This window comes from Sphaeramia orbicularis, chromosome 6 (genome assembly GCF_902148855.1).
Source record: "Sphaeramia orbicularis chromosome 6, fSphaOr1.1, whole genome shotgun sequence".
NCBI classification, from domain to species: domain Eukaryota; kingdom Metazoa; phylum Chordata; class Actinopteri; order Kurtiformes; family Apogonidae; genus Sphaeramia; species Sphaeramia orbicularis.
In genome coordinates this window covers 19,233,516-19,252,066 of record NC_043962.1, presented here as the reverse complement: position 1 = coordinate 19,252,066, position 18,551 = coordinate 19,233,516, and the positions used below count along the sequence as shown (strand labels likewise).

At 39.3% G+C, this 18,551-nt stretch overlaps 3 protein-coding genes across 6 annotated transcripts; 1 reads left to right on the top strand and 2 right to left on the bottom strand.

Annotated features, from left to right (window-relative positions):
- Positions 1 to 1,692: 1,692 nt before the first annotated feature.
- Positions 1,693 to 10,157, bottom strand: fnbp4 (formin binding protein 4). Of its 4 annotated transcripts, none has more exons than XM_030135896.1 (17): positions 9,961 to 10,157; positions 9,399 to 9,476; positions 9,150 to 9,277; positions 8,369 to 8,543; positions 7,917 to 8,064; positions 7,689 to 7,776; positions 7,254 to 7,595; positions 6,918 to 7,110; positions 6,704 to 6,822; positions 6,514 to 6,618; positions 6,052 to 6,185; positions 4,868 to 5,031; positions 3,678 to 3,973; positions 3,445 to 3,562; positions 2,707 to 2,900; positions 2,438 to 2,598; positions 1,693 to 2,233 (listed from the first exon to the last, which is right to left on the bottom strand). In XM_030135896.1, the coding sequence occupies exons 1-17, from the start codon at positions 10,082 to 10,084 to the stop codon at positions 2,146 to 2,148; spliced, it is 2,655 nt and encodes an 884-aa protein (XP_029991756.1). In that variant the 5' UTR covers positions 10,085 to 10,157; the 3' UTR covers positions 1,693 to 2,145. The 4 variants fall into 4 exon arrangements, with proteins under 4 accessions (XP_029991756.1, XP_029991757.1, XP_029991759.1 ...); XM_030135897.1 differs by having other exon boundaries at positions 2,438 to 2,595; XM_030135899.1 differs by having other exon boundaries at positions 7,254 to 7,592.
- A 32-nt stretch (positions 10,158 to 10,189) lies between these two features.
- On the top strand, positions 10,190 to 12,998 carry LOC115420557 (seipin-like). Its single transcript, XM_030135901.1, has one exon. It carries the CDS (start codon positions 10,406 to 10,408, stop codon positions 11,717 to 11,719), a length of 1,314 nt encoding a protein of 437 aa, XP_029991761.1. The 5' UTR covers positions 10,190 to 10,405; the 3' UTR covers positions 11,720 to 12,998.
- Positions 12,999 to 15,140: 2,142 nt separating this feature from the next.
- On the bottom strand, positions 15,141 to 15,968 carry lrrc10 (leucine rich repeat containing 10). Its single transcript, XM_030136673.1, has one exon. The coding sequence runs from the start codon at positions 15,966 to 15,968 to the stop codon at positions 15,141 to 15,143; it is 828 nt and encodes a 275-aa protein (XP_029992533.1).
- Positions 15,969 to 18,551: the final 2,583 nt, after the last annotated feature.

Genomic DNA, 18,551 nt, shown 5'->3' with positions numbered 1-18,551 from the left:
ACTCATTTGTTTTGGGAATGTGCCTTTTGTCCAACTTTTTGGTGTGATATCAATCTTTTTTTAAAATAGAAAGCTGGATATTTCTTTTAACTTCAAAATTGAAGATATTTTATTTGGTTTCTTTATTACTGATTTGCCTGTTCGGAAATTGTTTATTCTTAATCTCATTTCCTTATTAGCTAAATTTCATATACATACAAGCAAATTTGCCAATCAGAAACCCAGTTTTGTGGTCTTTAAATCTTATTTGAAATCCTATCTAGACACACTTAACTTTTGCACTAACCCTAAAGCTGTGAAGACTAAAGCCTTATGTGAAGAATTTAAGTTGTAATTTTATTTTTTCTCTTCTTGTTTGTTCCTTAATTTTATTTTATCTAATTTACTTACCTATTTATGTAATTGTATTTAATTTCTTCCTTCCTCACCTCCAGCATTATGTTTTTTTCTCCATGCCATGTTCTGGTATATGTGTATACAGTATTTTGTAAATAAAGTATGAAAAAAAAAGAAAAGAAAATTAGGGCCACTGGAGAAAAAAATAAAAATAAAAAAAATAAGGTCCAATATATTTTCAAAATTATTATTATGCTGAGAAAAAAGTCAGATTTCTGAGAAAAAAGAAAAAAATAGTAATTAAAAAAAAATAAAAAATAAAAAATTGGACCTTATTTTTTTCCCCAGTGGCCCTAATCCACCTCTGTAGGGTTCCTAAGGTTTTTTTTTGTTTTTTTGTTTTTTTTTTACAAAAATTAACCTATCACTATGAAATAATATTTTCTTCACAAAGCACAATAAATGTTTTTTTTTTTTTTTGCATTTGTTTTTTAAAAATCCAGTCCTGCCCCAAATGTGCAAAAATTCCTTACTATAAACTACCATCATATCTATAACTTATTCACTCACCTGCAGTCAAAACATTGAATGTGCACTTAAAAGACCCGTTAAGAAAACACACCTGCTATCTGAATTAGGCTTCAGTGCAGTAAGTATTGCTACAGCTGAAGTACCGTGTACACTGTGTACAAATATACCACTACCAGTAAAAGTCCTGAAACCAAAATATCATGGTAAAAGTATATTTTTGTACTTTAAAATGTCAAAAGTAACAGCAAAGCCTACAAATTCTATCAAATGTCCCTGTAATGTGTTTTCACAGAGTATCTTAAAGTTGTAGTTTGTAAAAGTGGAGTCAGTTTTACATCACTTGTGTACTAATGGGCAGATAAATCATACATCATTTGTTTATGTAAAAAGTTGCAATTCTACACAGCAAATAAATGTACGTTTAAAACATAAATTTATTGTCCATAGAGGAGGAAAAGCGGCATTAAATGAAAATACATCTAAAAGTTTGATCATATTGGTTGGGTGCAAAATCAAAACAAGTAGAATATAAAAAGTATTTATGAAAAAAACACTTATAAAAATAGACAGAAGAGGCTGAAGAATGGAACAGGTTGTGGAACATTTAGTAAGACTATTGCCAGCTCATTTAAAAAAAATAATATATTTGTGATGCACTGGATGGCTGTATAATTTTGTTGTGCTGTGTGCTGTTTTCTTGAGAAATATAATCTTTAAATCCAAAAAATAAAATGAGGTTAATGAAGTATTAAAAGCAATGTGTCAACAGAAATATGTTTATGTGATGACTGATATCCTTCAAGAGAACATAAAGCAGAGAAAGACTTACTTTGAAAAACAGTTTAATAATTTTTACAAAATGTACAAGTAATGTTCCCTCCCCTTCCAAAAACATGGCTTATAACATGATACATTTTATGTACAGAGTTGTAAAAATGCTCCATAAAATAGACAATCCTTCCCAACAGACTGTCACTTAAGTGGGTGTCTATACACAAGAAGAGAGTGATGTACGACTGATGAACACAAGACATTTGGCACATTATTAGTGACTAAACTGAGCCAAAACAAAAAAGGACATTCAAACCCCTGTGGTGAATGGCCTGCCATGTTAGGGCCTCTAAACGTCTCACGAACAATGCTATTTGTTTAAAAAAAAAAAAAAAAAAAGAACCGAAAATGAATGTCAACAGATGAAACATAAGCTGGTGAAGGAGGACCTTTTGGTAATGTATGGAGTGGATTTAAAAAAGATTGAATTGGGTTAGTGGCCAGATGTTACGTGCTGTTCATTTTCCTTTTCTTGAGTCGTTCCCGCCAGTCTTCAGGAAGTGCTTCAAAGTTGGCATTCTTTGAGGCCTTTCCTCTGCAGAAAGAGGAAATAGCACAATGGTTAAAAAAATTAAAAGTTGCCTGAAACGTAAATCACCAAAAAGAAAGATGGCTGTATGTATGCTATAATAAGGTGTTGCATCTGTATAATAGTGCAAAATGGAGTATTATTTTTTGCAGCTTCCTATATTATGAACATGCTTTTCAGAAAAAAGGTAACTGGAATCCAGTCACATACGTCACGAGCTGCTGCTGCTTCCATTCCTCAATGCTCTTCTTATTCTGCTGATCTCTGTCCTCGTCACTGGAACTGCTTTTCTCTTCCTCATCCAGCTCTTTCTGGATGCTCTGCCACTTCTTCACCAAAGAAGGCATTTTGGTCTTAATTTTCTTTGACTGCTGATACAAAATGACAGGAGTTAAGAAACAAAAATACTGTGTAAGGCAGAACTTATGTTAACAATTAAAAAATCTAGCCTGATACAAATAGGACTCCGATACTCTCACCTTGTCCTTTTTGGGCTTTTTGGTCTTGTCTGCAGGTAGTGGTTTTGGTGGAGGCGGATCAAACGGTGGTTGGGTTAAAGGCAGTGGAGGCTGGGGGGGCAGAGCTGGGACAGGTGGGATTGGAGGTTCCAGTGGGACTATAGGGGCAGCAACAGCCGGAACAGCCCAATAGGCCGCCACTGGCATTACAGGAGCTGTGGATATATTAAAGAAATGCATTTATTGTACCATGTACTGTATATTATGACAAGTACTTTAACATACAGGGTAAGAAAGCGCTGAGGGCTGCTATCGTGCCCTTATCAATGTCAGACTGTGTATAAGTATGTGAGCTGGAGTTGTTTTTAAGAACAAAAATGACAAGTGTAGGTTCATGTCCACTGTAGACAGGAAAGTACATGAGAAACACAAAATACCTCTAAGTTCTTGTGTTTGTGATGGAAACAATAGATATGATTATACCAATAGCTCTGGAAAAAATTAAGACCACTAATAACTTTTGGAATGTAATCAAGAGGAAAATGGATGGTTACAAGTTGGTAAGTTTATTTTGCTAGGGCTGGAATAAAGCACCTAACAGCAATGTGGAAGACTGATGGAGAACATGCCAAGAAACATGAAAATAAGAGGTATTCCACCAAATATTGATTTCTATACCTACACATACCTAGAAATAATAAAATCAATGGTTTTATAACTAAGTATATATGATTATTGTGTAAATGCAGATGTTTTTACCTGCACTGACAGCAGGTTGGGTGTAGAGGATGGGGCTGCTGCCAATAGTAATCGTTTTATTCATTTGGCCCGCTTTACGTTTCTGCCCCTTCCCCAAAGGGCCTGAAGACTCCCCAATCTGTTTGAATGATGAAGACAAGTTAAAAGCTGCTACGTATATCAATTCTGAACAGAATTAGAAGGTTAGAATATTAACTTAAGCAAAGAGATAAAACAGGAAATGTCTTCCATACCTTTGTGCTTGTAATGCCTGGAGGTAAAGGAGGTCTACCACTGCCATCTTCTTCTGTTCCAGGAGCTGGAGGCTCACCGTCATTGTCATCGTCCATCTCCATCTCCACCTCCATGATCTCACTATCGCTGTCAGGCAGGGGCGGAGGAGGAGGGGGGGAACCTGGGGGGAGGGGTGGAGGAGGGGGGTAGTGGGAAGGTGGTGGTGGGCTGTCCGGAAGGGGAGGTTGTGATGCAGGCCAGAATGAGGTTGTAGTGGGCAGGGGGGGTGCAGGTGGGGCAGGATACGCAGAGGATCCTGTGGAAAGAAGAAGTTCAATCACAACTGAGCCTCAATAAGTAAAATCCAACTGAGCAGTAATGATAGAATGATAGCATATATCCCACATTTCTGAGAACAGAGGTGACGTTTGTCTGTCCTTGTATCATCATGCTGCACAATTGCAGCAAACCTTGTGGGCTGATTTCATTAAACGCAGAAGGGGTGAGTATGGGTAACACAGGAACCCACAAAATGTTTGTGTAGATAGGAACTTGATTTGTTTTCCCCCATGGGGTTTGGTTGAATTAGTGAACTTGTTGGAGGTGAGTCCTATCATGACACTCTCTCTTCTATATGTTGTACAACGTAAATGTCATTTATTATTACCGCAGTATTCTTTGAACTGATATTGTTCTAATTCTCTGTCCGGTGATTCCTTGAGGTTTCTTTACTGAAAATGGCCAGTGAACAAAATAAAACAACGCTTTAGACTATGATAATTAGACTTAATTCATCTGCTGTTCACATGTTCCCCAAACCATAGAGGGATTGGCTGAATGGATCACAAACTATGGTCTGGTACACAACTAATACGTAGACAGTTCTTCCTGTTTTGCTGCAGGCTTATCACATGACCATTCCAGAAAGGAACCAAGACATTAGTCTGGTTGGTTATTAGTCTACAAGCAGTTTCTTACACTGTAATCAAATTTCTATTTCAAAATGAAAATTTCTTAACATGGATGTAGTCTGAATTTGATGCTTAAGACAGAATGAGGAACAAGTCCATTTAAACATGCCTGTACAACTTATAATGAACATATTTAAAATGAAGCAGTGATGGTATCGTTTTTTGCCTGAAACTCTTCTCATTTCAGCTGAGATTTTTTCATATACTTTTTGTTAACACAGCTTTATCAGCTCACCCACCTGATACCCCACCAGTGGGCGCAGATGATGGTTTAGTATCCACTTGATTGGAAGTTTGTGTGTCATGGCTTCCTTTGGCATCCTCCGCCTTGTCATCCTCTGTTGGGAAATCCCACTGCGAGGCACCGGTCCGGTCGTTCACATAAAAATACCGCCTGTGCTCTCTAAAGAGTGGGACAACAGAGATAGAAGAAGGGAGTCTCAACGACTGGTCCTGAAACTGGTTGAGTGGCATGATACCCTGGGAAAATGGGGCAAGAGCATGGACAAAATGTCCACAATCGGGGGTAAGAGTGTTGGTTAAGGACAGCAACTTGAGCCGTCAAGAAGGAGGGCCTGATTAGAGTGTAATTATTGTTGTGGATAGGGAACCCACCTTGCTCTTAAAAAAGAAAACAAATAAAGCAAAACAAATCATCTCTAGGTCCTGAAAGTAGCATTTAGCAGCTCACACCATGGTTGTCACCATTTTTCTGTTTTAGACAACCATTCCCTCCCAGACACAGGAAAACGCCAGGGAGGAAGCATCATCATCATCATCATCAATCACGGGTCAGAAAATGACAAGCACACAGTCAGCTCTTTTACATCAGAAACAAAGATTTCTCTCAATCAAGAAAATAAAAAACAGGAAGACATGAAATAGAGTTGGTCTGACCTGCTGGATTCCCGTCATTGCTCCATCTTCACCTTTTATTTGATGCGTGACACTCGTGGCTTCCATGGCATCACTCTGTCTGCATTGCATTCTGGGAGTTGTAGTCCTGTGAAATGCAAAGCTCTCCCACGCAACCAACCTTCCTACCATAACCCTCCCGCCTTACTAATTGTTCCACTCACTGGAACCCAAATGAGTTTACAAATGCCCTCTCAACAAAGGGCTTAAGAGTCTGTGTTTTAGAGACAGGGAGTCCTCTCTGTGGCATGCATATTTAACAGGAAGCAGGCTGGCCCAGAGTGGATGCCCCCTTTATCAGTACTTGCACAGCAGAGTGCCAGGACTGCATCACAGAAACCTGGAGAGTTGGTTTCTGATTGTATTTTTAATCCATTCAGACTGGTTAAGCTTCTCCCCAAGTCATGACACAAAGTCTGCACCCTCGGCAGTGAAGTGGGTGTAGTCACACGGTAAGATTTTTGGGGGACGAGGGAGTTTAGAGATGTGAAAGGTAAGGAGCTCGTACCTGTCCCAGTGGCAGGACCAGCCTTTAGGGGTGGCGTTAAGTTCGTAATATTTTATGTGTTCGGCAGCTTCCTGCAGCCTGCGGCGGAGATAGACCCCGTTCAGAGCGCCCTCCCTCCAGTCAGCGATCCTTGTCTGTTTAAGAGATAACAAAAGGCAACAGGGGAGGGAAGAAACACAAAACAAGAGTGAGATTAAAGCCCAATGGTTGAAGGGACAGATAAAAGATCAAGACAAGACCTTGAAATAAATGAACAGATACAGTAGAGTAATTACAGTACTTTCCAGGATGACACCTGGTGACCGATTGTAATGAGAATTTTAAATATTAAGCACTGCTACATGGCTCTGTGCATAACGATATGACTCAAAATTAGGAATTAAATATTTCAGAAGTCAAAGTGGGATTGTTACAACAGGATGCTTTGTTCACTACTTAGAAACTGAACAGTTTTCCTCTCACCTCAGTTTGGAGCAGAAGAAGCTGAAAGTTTGAGATTGCCTTTTTATTTATCCCCAGGAACTCCATCTTGCTGGTTAAGGTGTTCGCCAGTTCCCCAATCTGAAACTGTATTTGGTGAGCATTAAAACCATGCATCTGAAAACATCCTAACAGAGGACTCATTAAAAGGGCACTGTTAGATAGTTTTTACCTTAAGCTCAGGCGTTTCCACCTCATCTTTTGCTGGGGGCTTTGTCCCAGTTTTTTCCTCAGAGTCGTCCGGTTCTTTGTCCTCATCCTCAACAACACTTTCTAGGACCTTTGGGGGGACTGCAGGATACAAGAGGTACTTAAAGTTAAACAACAGATGAGATTTTGGATGTAGTTCCATCCATTTGATCACATACGTAGTAATGTGGATTTACCAGGTTCTGTGCTCTCCTGTAGGTCTGACCCTCTGCTGTTTGAGTCAGGGCTGGCTACAGAGGGAAAGGCGGTCTTCCAGCGATTTTTCTTGAGTAGAACTCCACGAGAACCAGCAGCTTCTTGACTTGCTTCAGAACAGGGACTAGAACCCCCTGCACTTCCATCACCTTCCTCAAGTGCCCGTAGCTCAGCCTAAGAGTCATTTAACATATCAACAAAATCATTACATCTACCAGAATGGTAACTTATTTAGAACATGTAAATGTCAAAGTAAATGCTGCCATTTCTCAAACATAAACAGAGGAAATTTTTTTTACTTTAATAGAAAAGCAAACCTTTTTCCTCTCTAGAGCCAGCTCTAGTTCCATTGTGTCTTCCTCAGTCTCCTCAGCATCAGAATTCTCTCTTGACTGCTTCTTAGCAAGATCTTTCTGAGCGATGGGGACTGAGTCTTGGTCCTGCACTGGTGCAAGGGGTGATCCTGCTGGGCAAACACCATCTCCATCGGAATCCAAACTGTTTTCAGGCTCGTCCAAACCTTTAAGCAGTCGTTTTCTCCATTTTTCTTCGGCCTCTTTCACTTCTGAAGGGATTAAGGGACCGAGCAGTGAGGCAGCCACTCCACGGCGCTCCTCCTCTTCACTTGTGAGGCCCACGACACTTTCTATTACATCCTTCTAGAAAAAAATGATGATGTGAAATTAAACAATGTCTTTGGGTTATGAAAATTAGAATTTAATCTATTTTGTAATGAACATCATGAAACTTGCCTTTATTTTGGTCTCTTTCGTTGATGTCTGGGTGTTTTCCTCTGTGCAATGACCTGCATGGGCTGTACCATTGCCATTTACACCAGTGCTATAAAACAACAATAAAAAACAGACCACACAGAGTTGAATTTCTGTAACAGACTGAAGCAAAAATAAATGCACTTCCAACCAAAAGAAGATATTAACAACCGCAAAGTATTAACAATGCCAAGTCTGACACTAACATACCTGTTTGCATACTTTGCCAGGCTTTGCACCTGATTAGCCAGATAGTGTGGCAGCTCCCAGGAGACTTCATTAGAAACCGTATTCCAGTAATAGTAGCAGCCAGAGTTCTCATCCCATACCTCCTGCCAGTCCCCCATCTCTACATCCACTAGAAAAAAAGGGAATATACAGAGCACACTTTAAAATATATGGAGTATTTGACTCACTGAATAGTGATCAGTAGGACTACAATGCATTCAATAAATGTGTAGCACTTGTAGCCGTTACTAAACACCAAACACCATAACCAAAAGTGGCAAGAGGATGTGAGCACCATAGTCCCTTTGACAAAGAACCCAGCAAGAAGAAAAAGTGATAAATTATTTCTTATAGACCATGACAGTAAATGAGACTGTGATTTGATGATGAGCCATTAACAACCTGAATACAGGGTACACAAAATAGACAGTTACCTCCAGCTAATGAGTACTGAGTATTGAACTCGAATTGAGCTTCTGTGACTTGTTGATTCTGTCCTTCATTGGCAGCTGTCTGCTGAGTATTAACTTCAGGTCTGGGTGGAGTGGAAGCAGCAACAGAAGATCCTGCACCATCTGTGCTTGGCTGAGTGGTTATTGCATCTATTTCCTGTAAAGTTAAAAAATGACATTAATAAAAAATATTTATGATGAATATGTGTTTTTGCCTCAGTCTGAATCATTACACTACATATCAAAGTACATCAACCTGACAATGTATCATCCTATTCTGTAAAAGTGAAATATATTTTCCAAGCATCCGTGTTACATTTGGATGAATCTTGGATCAGAGTTCTGTAATTACAACTGTCAATCACAAAGGTGACCCCCATACATCTCTGAAAACACTTGTGACTAAAAAAAAAAAAAAATCACCATAGTGGATTAGATTGTCTACAGTCTAAAAACACAGGCAAAACATAAGTTTAATGGTTTTGTGTCCTCTCAGACCACTTGTGTTACAATATGCTGAAAGGCAGTTATAGATTTTGTGCCAGTGACAAAGAAAAGCACTGCAGCTTTGACTATACAAATATCCAATTCAGTTATTAGTCGTAATAAATAGTATATAAGCAGCGACCAATAACCTCAATTTTACTTGGATACTTTAAATGTGTGTACTTACATCAAAGTAACAATTCCTTACAACATTTACATGTTAAAGAATGCATTAGACAAAACAGAATAAAACATGCATTCAGAAAACTGTACTTACTGCCATGAAATTGGCCAATGTGCTGTCAATGTCTGCTGACCGGTTGAGGGGATTTGCAGTGGATCGCTGAGAGTCTCCCACATCCTCTTCATCACTATCCTCATATGCTCCGAGCAAAGACAAACCCTCTGCAAGTGAAGGCAACACAACTTTTGACTAATCATGAAATCAACATTATTTTGTTTTCTTTAACTAGAAAACAAACAAAAAATAAATAAAAATAAACAGTTGTAAAAACACGTTTGCTACCTGTGGCTTTCACCGTGGGAGCCTTCATGTTGGTGCGTCTGTCTTTCAGGAATCTGTGCCCATCACTTTCCTGTTCATCTGCAAAACAGAGATTAACGCTGAGTTACAAGATAGCAGGGCAAACAAACACTCGCACACAAAAAGCAGCGTTAGCTCACATAGAGACTGTCTTTAAAATTCTTCTGTACAAGTTTACTACGTAATTGAACATGAGTATTATTTAGCCTATTTTATTTCTGTTATTACGGCTTGCTGATACAACGTTGGCTACGTACAATTAGCTAGTCAAGTAAGCTATATGCTAACCGCTAACTAGTTACATGATGAGTGCGTTAGTGTTGGCGAGCTAAATGAAATATACGTTTGCAATAAACGCCATGTGGTATCGGTTAGTTATATCCTCATTGCATTACTTCTTTTCATTACACTATAAGTAATGGAGATACCATAAAATTTTGCTGCCTATCCTTTAGCAAGATGGGCCTAATCTTCAGTTGCAACACATCGAGGCAGAAGTCTAGTCGACCGACAACAACCCCACACACGTAGGTTAAAATCTTACCGTCTGACCCCGACAACGCTTCATCCCTCTCCCCGACATTCCCACTGCGTGATCCGGGAGGCGATAGCTGTAAGATGGTTCTTCGACCCACTGCTCCACCCGTGAGACGACTTTTCTTCCCCATCAGTCTAACGGCCTGCTTCCTTCACTGGTGTCCGTCGTTATTGCACCGTCGCTATCTTGCTGCTAGCTAACACTAGCCGACACAAAGAAGGTAAGCACTTCCGGTTCATGAGGTCATGTTTTGTTCGCATCCGTGTGGCTGCAGTTAAGTTGCTAACAAGCTTATACACCCTTCGAGCTGGTCGGTTGAAAATTCTTAAGATTTAACCAGCGCAAGGGAAAAATAAGATCTTTAGAATAATAGAAGAATATCAGAATAATGAATTGGAAACTTGTCAAGTAAGTGTTTTGTGGGAGACGCAGCATGGGCGGTTAGCTAAGGATGGACACTTTGACAGTTCCAGAGGGGAGCCACCCACTTACGATGTCTGAATATAAGAGCCCAGCACCGCAGCAGCAACAGCAGACCGGACTCGAGGGGGGTTCGGCTGGTGTTGCCGGGACCAGAAGAAGGTCGGGCAGTTCGAGACCGGGCACCATGGGGGCTGTATCATCACCAGTCCTGCACTGGATGCACGATGTGGCATCTGTGACTCTCCTCAAAGCAAGACGGACTTTACTGCAGGCTGGTATCCTGTTTTGTGTCCTGGTACTCCTGCTCTGGGTGTCTATTTTTCTCTATGGAAGCTTCTATTACTCCTACATGCCCACTGTGAGCTTCTCCACCCCTGTGCACTTCTACTACACCTCCAATTGTGACTCCTCAGAATCGGCACTTTGCTCATTCCCTACAGCCAACATCTCTTTCATGAAGAATGAGAAGGACCAGGTGATGGCTGTCGGGCAGCCCTATCGAATATCTTTGGAGCTAGAGATGCCAGAGTCTCCAGTGAACGAACAGCTGGGCATGTTTATGGTGAAACTGTCTTGCTATACTAAAGGTGGACAGATTGTGTCATCTGTGGGACGATCTACAATGCTCCATTACCGCTCCAGCCTTCTGCAGACCATGTCTACTTTGCTGTTTTCTCCTCTTCTCCTGACCGGTATGGCTGAGCAAAAGCAGCTAATCGAAGTGGAGCTCATCTCAGACTACAAGGCAAATGCTTACCAACCCACTGTTGGTGCAGTCATTGAGATCCACTCCAAACGAGTTCAGATCTACTCATCTCAGCTTCGTATACATGCTTACTTCACGGGTATACGTTATGTTCTGTACAACTTCCCCATCACATCTGCAGTGATTGGTGTGGCCACCAACTTTGCCTTCCTCAGTGTCATTGTGCTGTTCAGCTACCTGCAGTTTGTCTGGGGTGGGCTCTGGCCTCCAGATCAAGTAAGAGTAAGGGTTATGATGGGAGACAACACTCGCATCCAGCAAAGAAAAGAAGAGGTCCGTAAGCGCATGGAGAGGGAAAACTCACAGAAGGAACTGGATTCTCCTAAAGTGATTGGTTCAATGAATGAAGCATCTGACTTAAAAGGAAATGACACAGGTTCAGAGAAGTTGTCAAAGAAGCCCTCAGAGATCCAAGATGCCCCAGGGTCTGATGTGCCACACACCACAAACGAAGAGTCTCATGACTCTAAGATGTCTGAGAAACGAAACAGCTCAGATGTGTTGGATGGATCCTCACTACCTCCAGAGAGTGAGATGGAGCTCCGACAGAGACCCAGACCATGGATGAGTCTGTGAACCATCGCTCTGCACACAGTTAGATACCTAGTGTATGTAGTCAGTGGAAAGTGATGGATAAAAGAGTAGTTTCAAGCAAAAATGCAAGTGCATGAGCATATCTTATGTTATTTAAGCTAACTAACAACAGCTTTTTGTCTTGTTGATAACATTTTACCTCAGTATTTCTTTGACCTAAGATAATTTCTGTTCTGCTCATTGTTACTCAGTGGATAAAAGCACTTTTACACTTGTTCCTTTTGTGCCACCTGTGTTTGGATGGTGCCCATAGTAGGAGGTTCTGCATTCCAGTTGTGGCTTGTTTTATACTGTTGCCCCCAGGAATGTGACTGTCAGGTGTTTGCTAACAATGTAACACACCCATTTAAGTCAGCAGAACCTGCTTATGTTTCGATTCTCTCGCATCAGTAATGGTATTTTCATGCATTCAGGCGTCGAAACTCCTGATTATATGTTCAAATGTGGGAAGACTTGATTCATTTTGAATGTAGTTTCCTTGAATGCAGCAATGGTAGCTGTTTTGCAAAACACTTTGGGAATTTCCATAAGTTTCACACACTTTAAGAGGATTCACTCGAACATGCCTTGTGATATGTTTTCACAGAAGGTTTCTGGGAGCAATTAGATTTGGGATATTTGTCCTACAAAGTGTCTTTTAATTATTTCCTTGGAAAAGTGCAATGTGGGTCCAGCCTGAGGGATGTAATGCATCTGTTGCATTTATTGGTCTTTTCATTTTGCAAAAAGTGATGTTCTGTTTTAGTGTAATCAGTGATTTAACAGTCACAGTTCATTTGTAATAGGATTCAACATTATTACAAAGCTGTTATTCATTCCTTCACATTTTTACATTCAGCTTCTGTTACAGTTTGTACTCTTTAATTCAAGTTTCTGAAAAATGGTATTTACCGAGTTCATCCCAGCAGGGCAGATGTATTTTAGATGGGTCTTAATATATTCTTATTTTAACATTAAGGAACATTTAAAAGGAGGTCAAGTGAAGTCACTGTTTTGAACTTTTGTGTTGGAGATAATGAAGAGGAGATAGAAATGATTCATCACATGGACTTGTCTCCATGTATTTAATCTGACAAGCCAAGGGTTAAAGAAAGTTTATGGAAGTGTTTGCCGATATATGTTTGTTTACCAAAGAGAGTAAAATACAACACCCCTCTTATGTGCTACCTTATCGTCTTGCAGAATATCTTGTATGCATCATAACATGAAAACTTACTGTGTTAAAAACCAAAACTAATAAACTGAACACTGCAGTGCTCTTTTTGTCATGTCATTTTTTTTGGTATGCTTAGGTGCCACATCTCTTCAGGTATTAGAATAATTAATAGTCTTAGAAGTAAGGCTTATAGAAAATGCAAGTAAAGTTCTGTAATCGTTATATCTGGTTTGATCAAAGATACAGGCTCATGTTAATTTGCTGTCAAAGTACATAATTAAAGTATTTTCAGTAGCAGATTATTAACATATTGACCAGTCTTGAAATGGGAACCTGGAAAGTGTTGTATTACCGTTTATTATTTTATGGAAATAAAATGTAGGTTAAACACCAGTTGATGTGGGTGGGACCTTTCTGTGTGGAGTTTGCATGTTCTACCCATGTTTGCGTGGGTTCTCTCTGGGTAGCCTACTCCAGCTCCCTCCCACCATCCAAAGACATGCACTGACAGGTTAATCTAAATTGCCCATAGGTGTGAATGTAAGAGTGGTTGTATGTCTCTATACGTATGTCAGCCCTGCAATGAACTGGTGACATGTCCAGAGTGTACCCCGCCTTCGCCCATAAGCAGCCTGAATAGGCTCCAGCGACCCCCATGACCCTAGAAAGGATAAAGTGGGTTCAGATAATGAATGAAAGAAAATGTAGGTTATTAGTCAAATCAATAAGCATTTTCAGGACTACAGCACAACACTTTGCAGCTTTTTGTCACTTAAAACAAATGAAACAAATAGATTTGACAAAATGCAATGGTATTAACGTACCTGTACCTGTGTAATGGAACTAATGATTTATGAACGTAAAATAGAAACATGTTTGCAAGGGGGGGAAAGATTTACAGAAGTAATCAGATGTTGAACATAATGCAGAAAAACATGAAAAGAATGTATCGGTGTACTTATGTAGTTTTCCAGAAGAGGCATGTTGGATCTCTACCTTCAAAGCTCATACTGCTCTCCAAATAAAAGACACACAAGATCACATAACAGTTGATAAATGCATTTTTTTTTTTAAATTACATTTTTATAATATTTTTACAATAATATGAAACAAGTTAAACAGATATTTTGATATATGCATTTGAGTTCAGCAACTATAACAAACACAAATTTAAAATTGTTCAGAGTGTGAATATGGTAATAACCAGCATAACAAAATCAATGTGTATATGTCTGACACAGTATAGAAAATTTAACAGTAAAATATGACTTTATACAAATTGTTGATTTACACAGACTATAATGTGACTATAATGAGTTTTTTGCAGCTGGAAAAACACAAGTTCACTCTCTCCGTACTATTAGAAATAAGCAGATTTTCAATTAAAAAAAAAAAGATGTTCATTTAGATTTTCTACTTTTTAACATTTTGTAAAAAGGGATTCAATTGTACAAACAGATACATAGTAGAATGACAATCTTGTTTACAGAATATTTTCCTGGTAGCCTGCGGGATTGGAAAGCTGCATTTATGTTCTCTTTCAAATCAGAACCTTATGGTGATGATATTAAAGGATATTAAAGCCCATTAGCGCTCTTTATTCAAAGCCACAGCCCTAGTCTGTCAGATGAATTATGCATTGGTCTGAATACAGAGCGCACTAATTGACTTAAACCATCCATCACTTCTATTAAAACCTCAGCAAATTTAGCTTCAGTAGGTGCAGATATTTTCTCAGGATAAATGTTAAATATCTTCAGTCACCTATGACTTTACACTTAAAATAGCGCCTGTATTGTCAATAAAATGTATTTTTGTTAATATTAGTGTTATCTTCATCTTATCCTCAGCATGTGACTGACAAGTAAGAAAGGAATTCCACGTGGTGCATAAACTGACAATAGACAAAAGACTAATACCTTTAAAAATATTAATATGAACTGTATGGACCTTAATGTAACACTTGCGCACAAACTCAGATCATAGCGTCCTGTTTCTTGATAGAGGCAAATTGATGTTGGTGAAAACAAACAGTAATTTAAATGGAACTGTTGTTGCAAGCACTTATATAAAAGTACACAGAACTCTGACTAATATTGAAGCCACTATGATTGTTTTTACCATATATGGGCCAAACACCATGAGGCTTCTGTGGAACATACTCAGACAGGCTCTAAGTGAGGCACTTGAGTGGTGTCCTGTGCTGTCAGCCTGTGCCACAGTTGAAGGTCACTTTGTTCCTTGACCTTAAATGTTATGCTCTTCGTCATTGTGCACCTCCGTGACCTCGACTGTAGTTTCACTTGCAGTCTTTGACCCTTCATCTTCTTTGTCAGTGTCAGGGCTGTCTGCCCAGCGCCCAACCCTTCTAACCCCTTCGCCCACTGCCGGAGCATTAACACAGGGGTTGTGGTCATAGATTACGAGTTTCAACCCCTGCATGTGGAATAAGCCTGGGAAGCGACGTATTTTATTGCGGTCCACATCAATAACAGCTAGATAGTGCATTTCCAGCAAAACTGGTGGGAACTCTGTCAACTGATTTCCTGCAAGCCAGATACTTCTTAGCTCTTCCAATCCACTCAGTTCTTTTGGTAAACTCCGTATCTGGTTATAACCAAGGTGCAAGGTCTTCAGATTGGAAAGTTCACACACCACCTTCGGAAAAACAGTGAAGCAGTTAGTCTCCAGCCACAAAGTGTTGAGTTCTTTAAGGTCCCTAAGTTCTCTCGGGAGGTGGTAAAGCCTATTGTTACCCAGATAAAGGATGCTGAGCTGTGGTAGTTTGCAAACAGCTGCAGGTAGCTCCTCAAAGCAGTTAAAGTCGAGGGCCAGGAGCTGCAGCTTCTTCAACCCCTGCAGCTCAGCAGGGAGGCTGCTGAGGTTGTTGTCACTCAGGTAAAGTTTCACCAGCTCATCAAAGACACAGGCGGCAGCAGGCAGACGACGCAGATGCCGGCCACTCAGGTCCAGGGTCCGATCAAGGGGCATCTCCTTCAGATCTCCCATTAAGAAGCGCTGAATACGTTCAGAAGGAATGAAGGTGATGACGCCTCGCATGGTATTACCCATCATGCTCACTGTCTCTAATCTGGTCCTTCACTTCAATTTAGAATCAGAAAAGAGTCAGGCAAACAGTTGGCAGCTTCATGTATGGCACCCAGCGAAAGCTTTCCATTGTCCCTTTGGAGTAATTAAATAAAACAAAGTTCAAGACAAAATCATAAGTTTCTGTAATTTTACATGCATAGTTATGATGTTGAGTTACAGCCTTGTGGAAGAAGTTACACAATATGATAAGAAGAGGAGATATGATAATAATGACACAATAACAACACCTACTTTCACGGTCTCTCTCCTGATGTCCATAACTTTCAGCATCTCCTACAATAAGTCATTTGTTTATACAACTTAATGAGCTGAAAGCATTGTATTCTCTAGGCAGATATTCCCAGTACAGCCGTGTATCTCTCAGTGGCTCTGAGCTTTACCCTGACTTCCAAGCCAATAGCAACCACTGGCTGCACTCTCCTCCCTATTTTTGCCTAATGACTTTCCCCCTTCTTCATGACAGAGGTTGGAGAAAGAGAGAGAGAGAGAGAGAGAGAGAGAGAGAGAGAGAGAGAGAGAGAGAGAGAGGGGTGGGCATGGTGCCATGGATAGGCATAAGAGCCACTTTGTGATGAAAGAACAGCAAAGGTCATTTACATTCTGTTTTAATCGTCCAGGACATAGATTTGTGCTTGTGACACCGGGCATCTACTGAAGAAAAATCCAAAGGTGTTTTGCTGAGACACTTTAAAACAACTGTGTGGTGTGACATTGTTCTACATAGGGAAATTTTGTCTCAGGATCACTAAAAAACTTAAGCAACATGTTGAGTTGTGATAGGTTTGTCAGGGAAAGTGGAACAGTGGCGGTGCACTGTAGTTTGACATTGACAGTTAGGTTCATAGAGTTGGATTTTAAATGAATGTACAACCATTTTTTTTGTTTTGATCTTTGTTTTGTCACAAAGTGGTGTGTCATCCTTGTCTGCTTGAGGCACCTGCTTGTGCTATCTTACATACTTTCATTAGGGCTATTTTCAAACTGGATAAAACTGAGAAAGAATTTAATTTTTCTTATCAGGGCACTGCCTCTGTTTTTTGTTCATTGACAGCCTGTTTTTGGCCCTCATCCTTCTCCTTATCTCCTTGTTGCTGCCTGCTGGCCTCATACCAGACATAGAAGGACCTATATGCAACTGCTATATTATACTTAGTACGCAACACCTCATAGGAATAACAAGGGTGTAAATTAGCAATTCTGCTTTGTAAATTCACTATTAAAAATCCAATAAATTACTTTATTTGTTGTATGTTTTTGTGGCTTTCCGCCACAGCTCATGCCATGCTGCAGATAAAGTCACTCAGTTGTCAGATACATAGTTGTCATAGTTTTGTAAATAGCTTATACCAGCTGGGCAACTCAACTAGATGAAAGCTTCTTCGTAATATATCTGAAATTGTGTTGATTTTCATTCATTTCGAGTCAAATACAAAAATACTGGATGTAGTATTTGTTGTAATTCATCTATTATACTTTAAACAAAAATTTCAACTAGAAGGATGTTGATACTCCAGAGGAAACATAGTAATTAATATGCATGTATTTTAATCACAAACACAACTAACTTTTCTTGTGAGATTTCACACACTTCTGCCATAAGTTTTACAAAATTCACACCTGACCTAAAAATGATATTCTCTAAACCAGGGGTGTCAAACTCTTTTCAGTGCAGGGGCCACATACAGCCCAATATGATCTCCCAATATGGGCCAGACCAGTAAGATAATAATGGTGAAAAAAGTAAATTTGCATCATGAAAATGCTTACAACTACAAAGTATCCTTCAAAAATGTGAATAGCATGAACAACCATGAACAACCTGAAATTTTTTATGAAAAGTAAGTACAGTTTTAACAATATTATGCCTCAGTTTATCATTTATATGTGTGCATTACAACTCACAGTTCACAGAAGATCTACAAATGCACAAAACATTTATTAACAGCATAATATTGTTAAAATTTTCTTACTTCTCTTAAGACATTTCATGTTGTTTATATTTGTTCAGGTTATTCACTTTTTTTTGAAAGGATAGTTTCTAAATGTAAAAATTTTTTATGTAAGCCTGAGCACCCCTCAGCTTTGTGCCTCGTGGGCTTATAGTTGTTTTAAGTGTGAAACTCTAATTTTGTTCTGCTTCACTTTATCAGGATCAGCCTTTGCAGAGAGAATGTTCTCATATTGTGCTATGGTTTGGTAGAGGTTTAGAGCTGCAGCTGGATCATTCCAAAGGGATAATTATCCTGAAAGTGCTTTTTTTTTAGTCGAACCTGAAACTTTTTCATTTGTGTTGTGTGCCATATTCATTTACTCTTAAACAGTAACATATATACTGATATTTACACATTTCAATAATTCTCACAAGTGTTCCCTTTATTATGACACCAGAATTATTCAAATATACCTTGTGGTTGCAGAGATATACTCTTTTTATTATGTGTGTGCAATTTTTGAACAGAGGCCAAAAAAAATAGGTTGGTTTTTAAAGAGTTAACTTTTTTTTTTTTTTTTTTAACACTAAAACAAAGACAAACATTTGGTGTTGTC

Coding starts and splice junctions, on each gene's coding strand:
- LOC115420557 (XM_030135901.1), top strand. CDS start 10,406: ATGGACACTTTGACAGTTCCAGAGGGGAGCCACCCACTTACGATGTCT.
- fnbp4 (XM_030135896.1), bottom strand. CDS start 10,084: ATGGGGAAGAAAAGTCGTCTCACGGGTGGAGCAGTGGGTCGAAGAACC. Junction 7,777..7,916: donor CTGGCAAAGTATGCAAACAG/GTATGTTAGTGT, acceptor GTTGTTTTATAG/CACTGGTGTAAATGGCAATG. Junction 7,111..7,253: donor TGGCTCTAGAGAGGAAAAAG/GTTTGCTTTTCT, acceptor AATGACTCTTAG/GCTGAGCTACGGGCACTTGA.
- lrrc10 (XM_030136673.1), bottom strand. CDS start 15,968: ATGATGGGTAATACCATGCGAGGCGTCATCACCTTCATTCCTTCTGAA.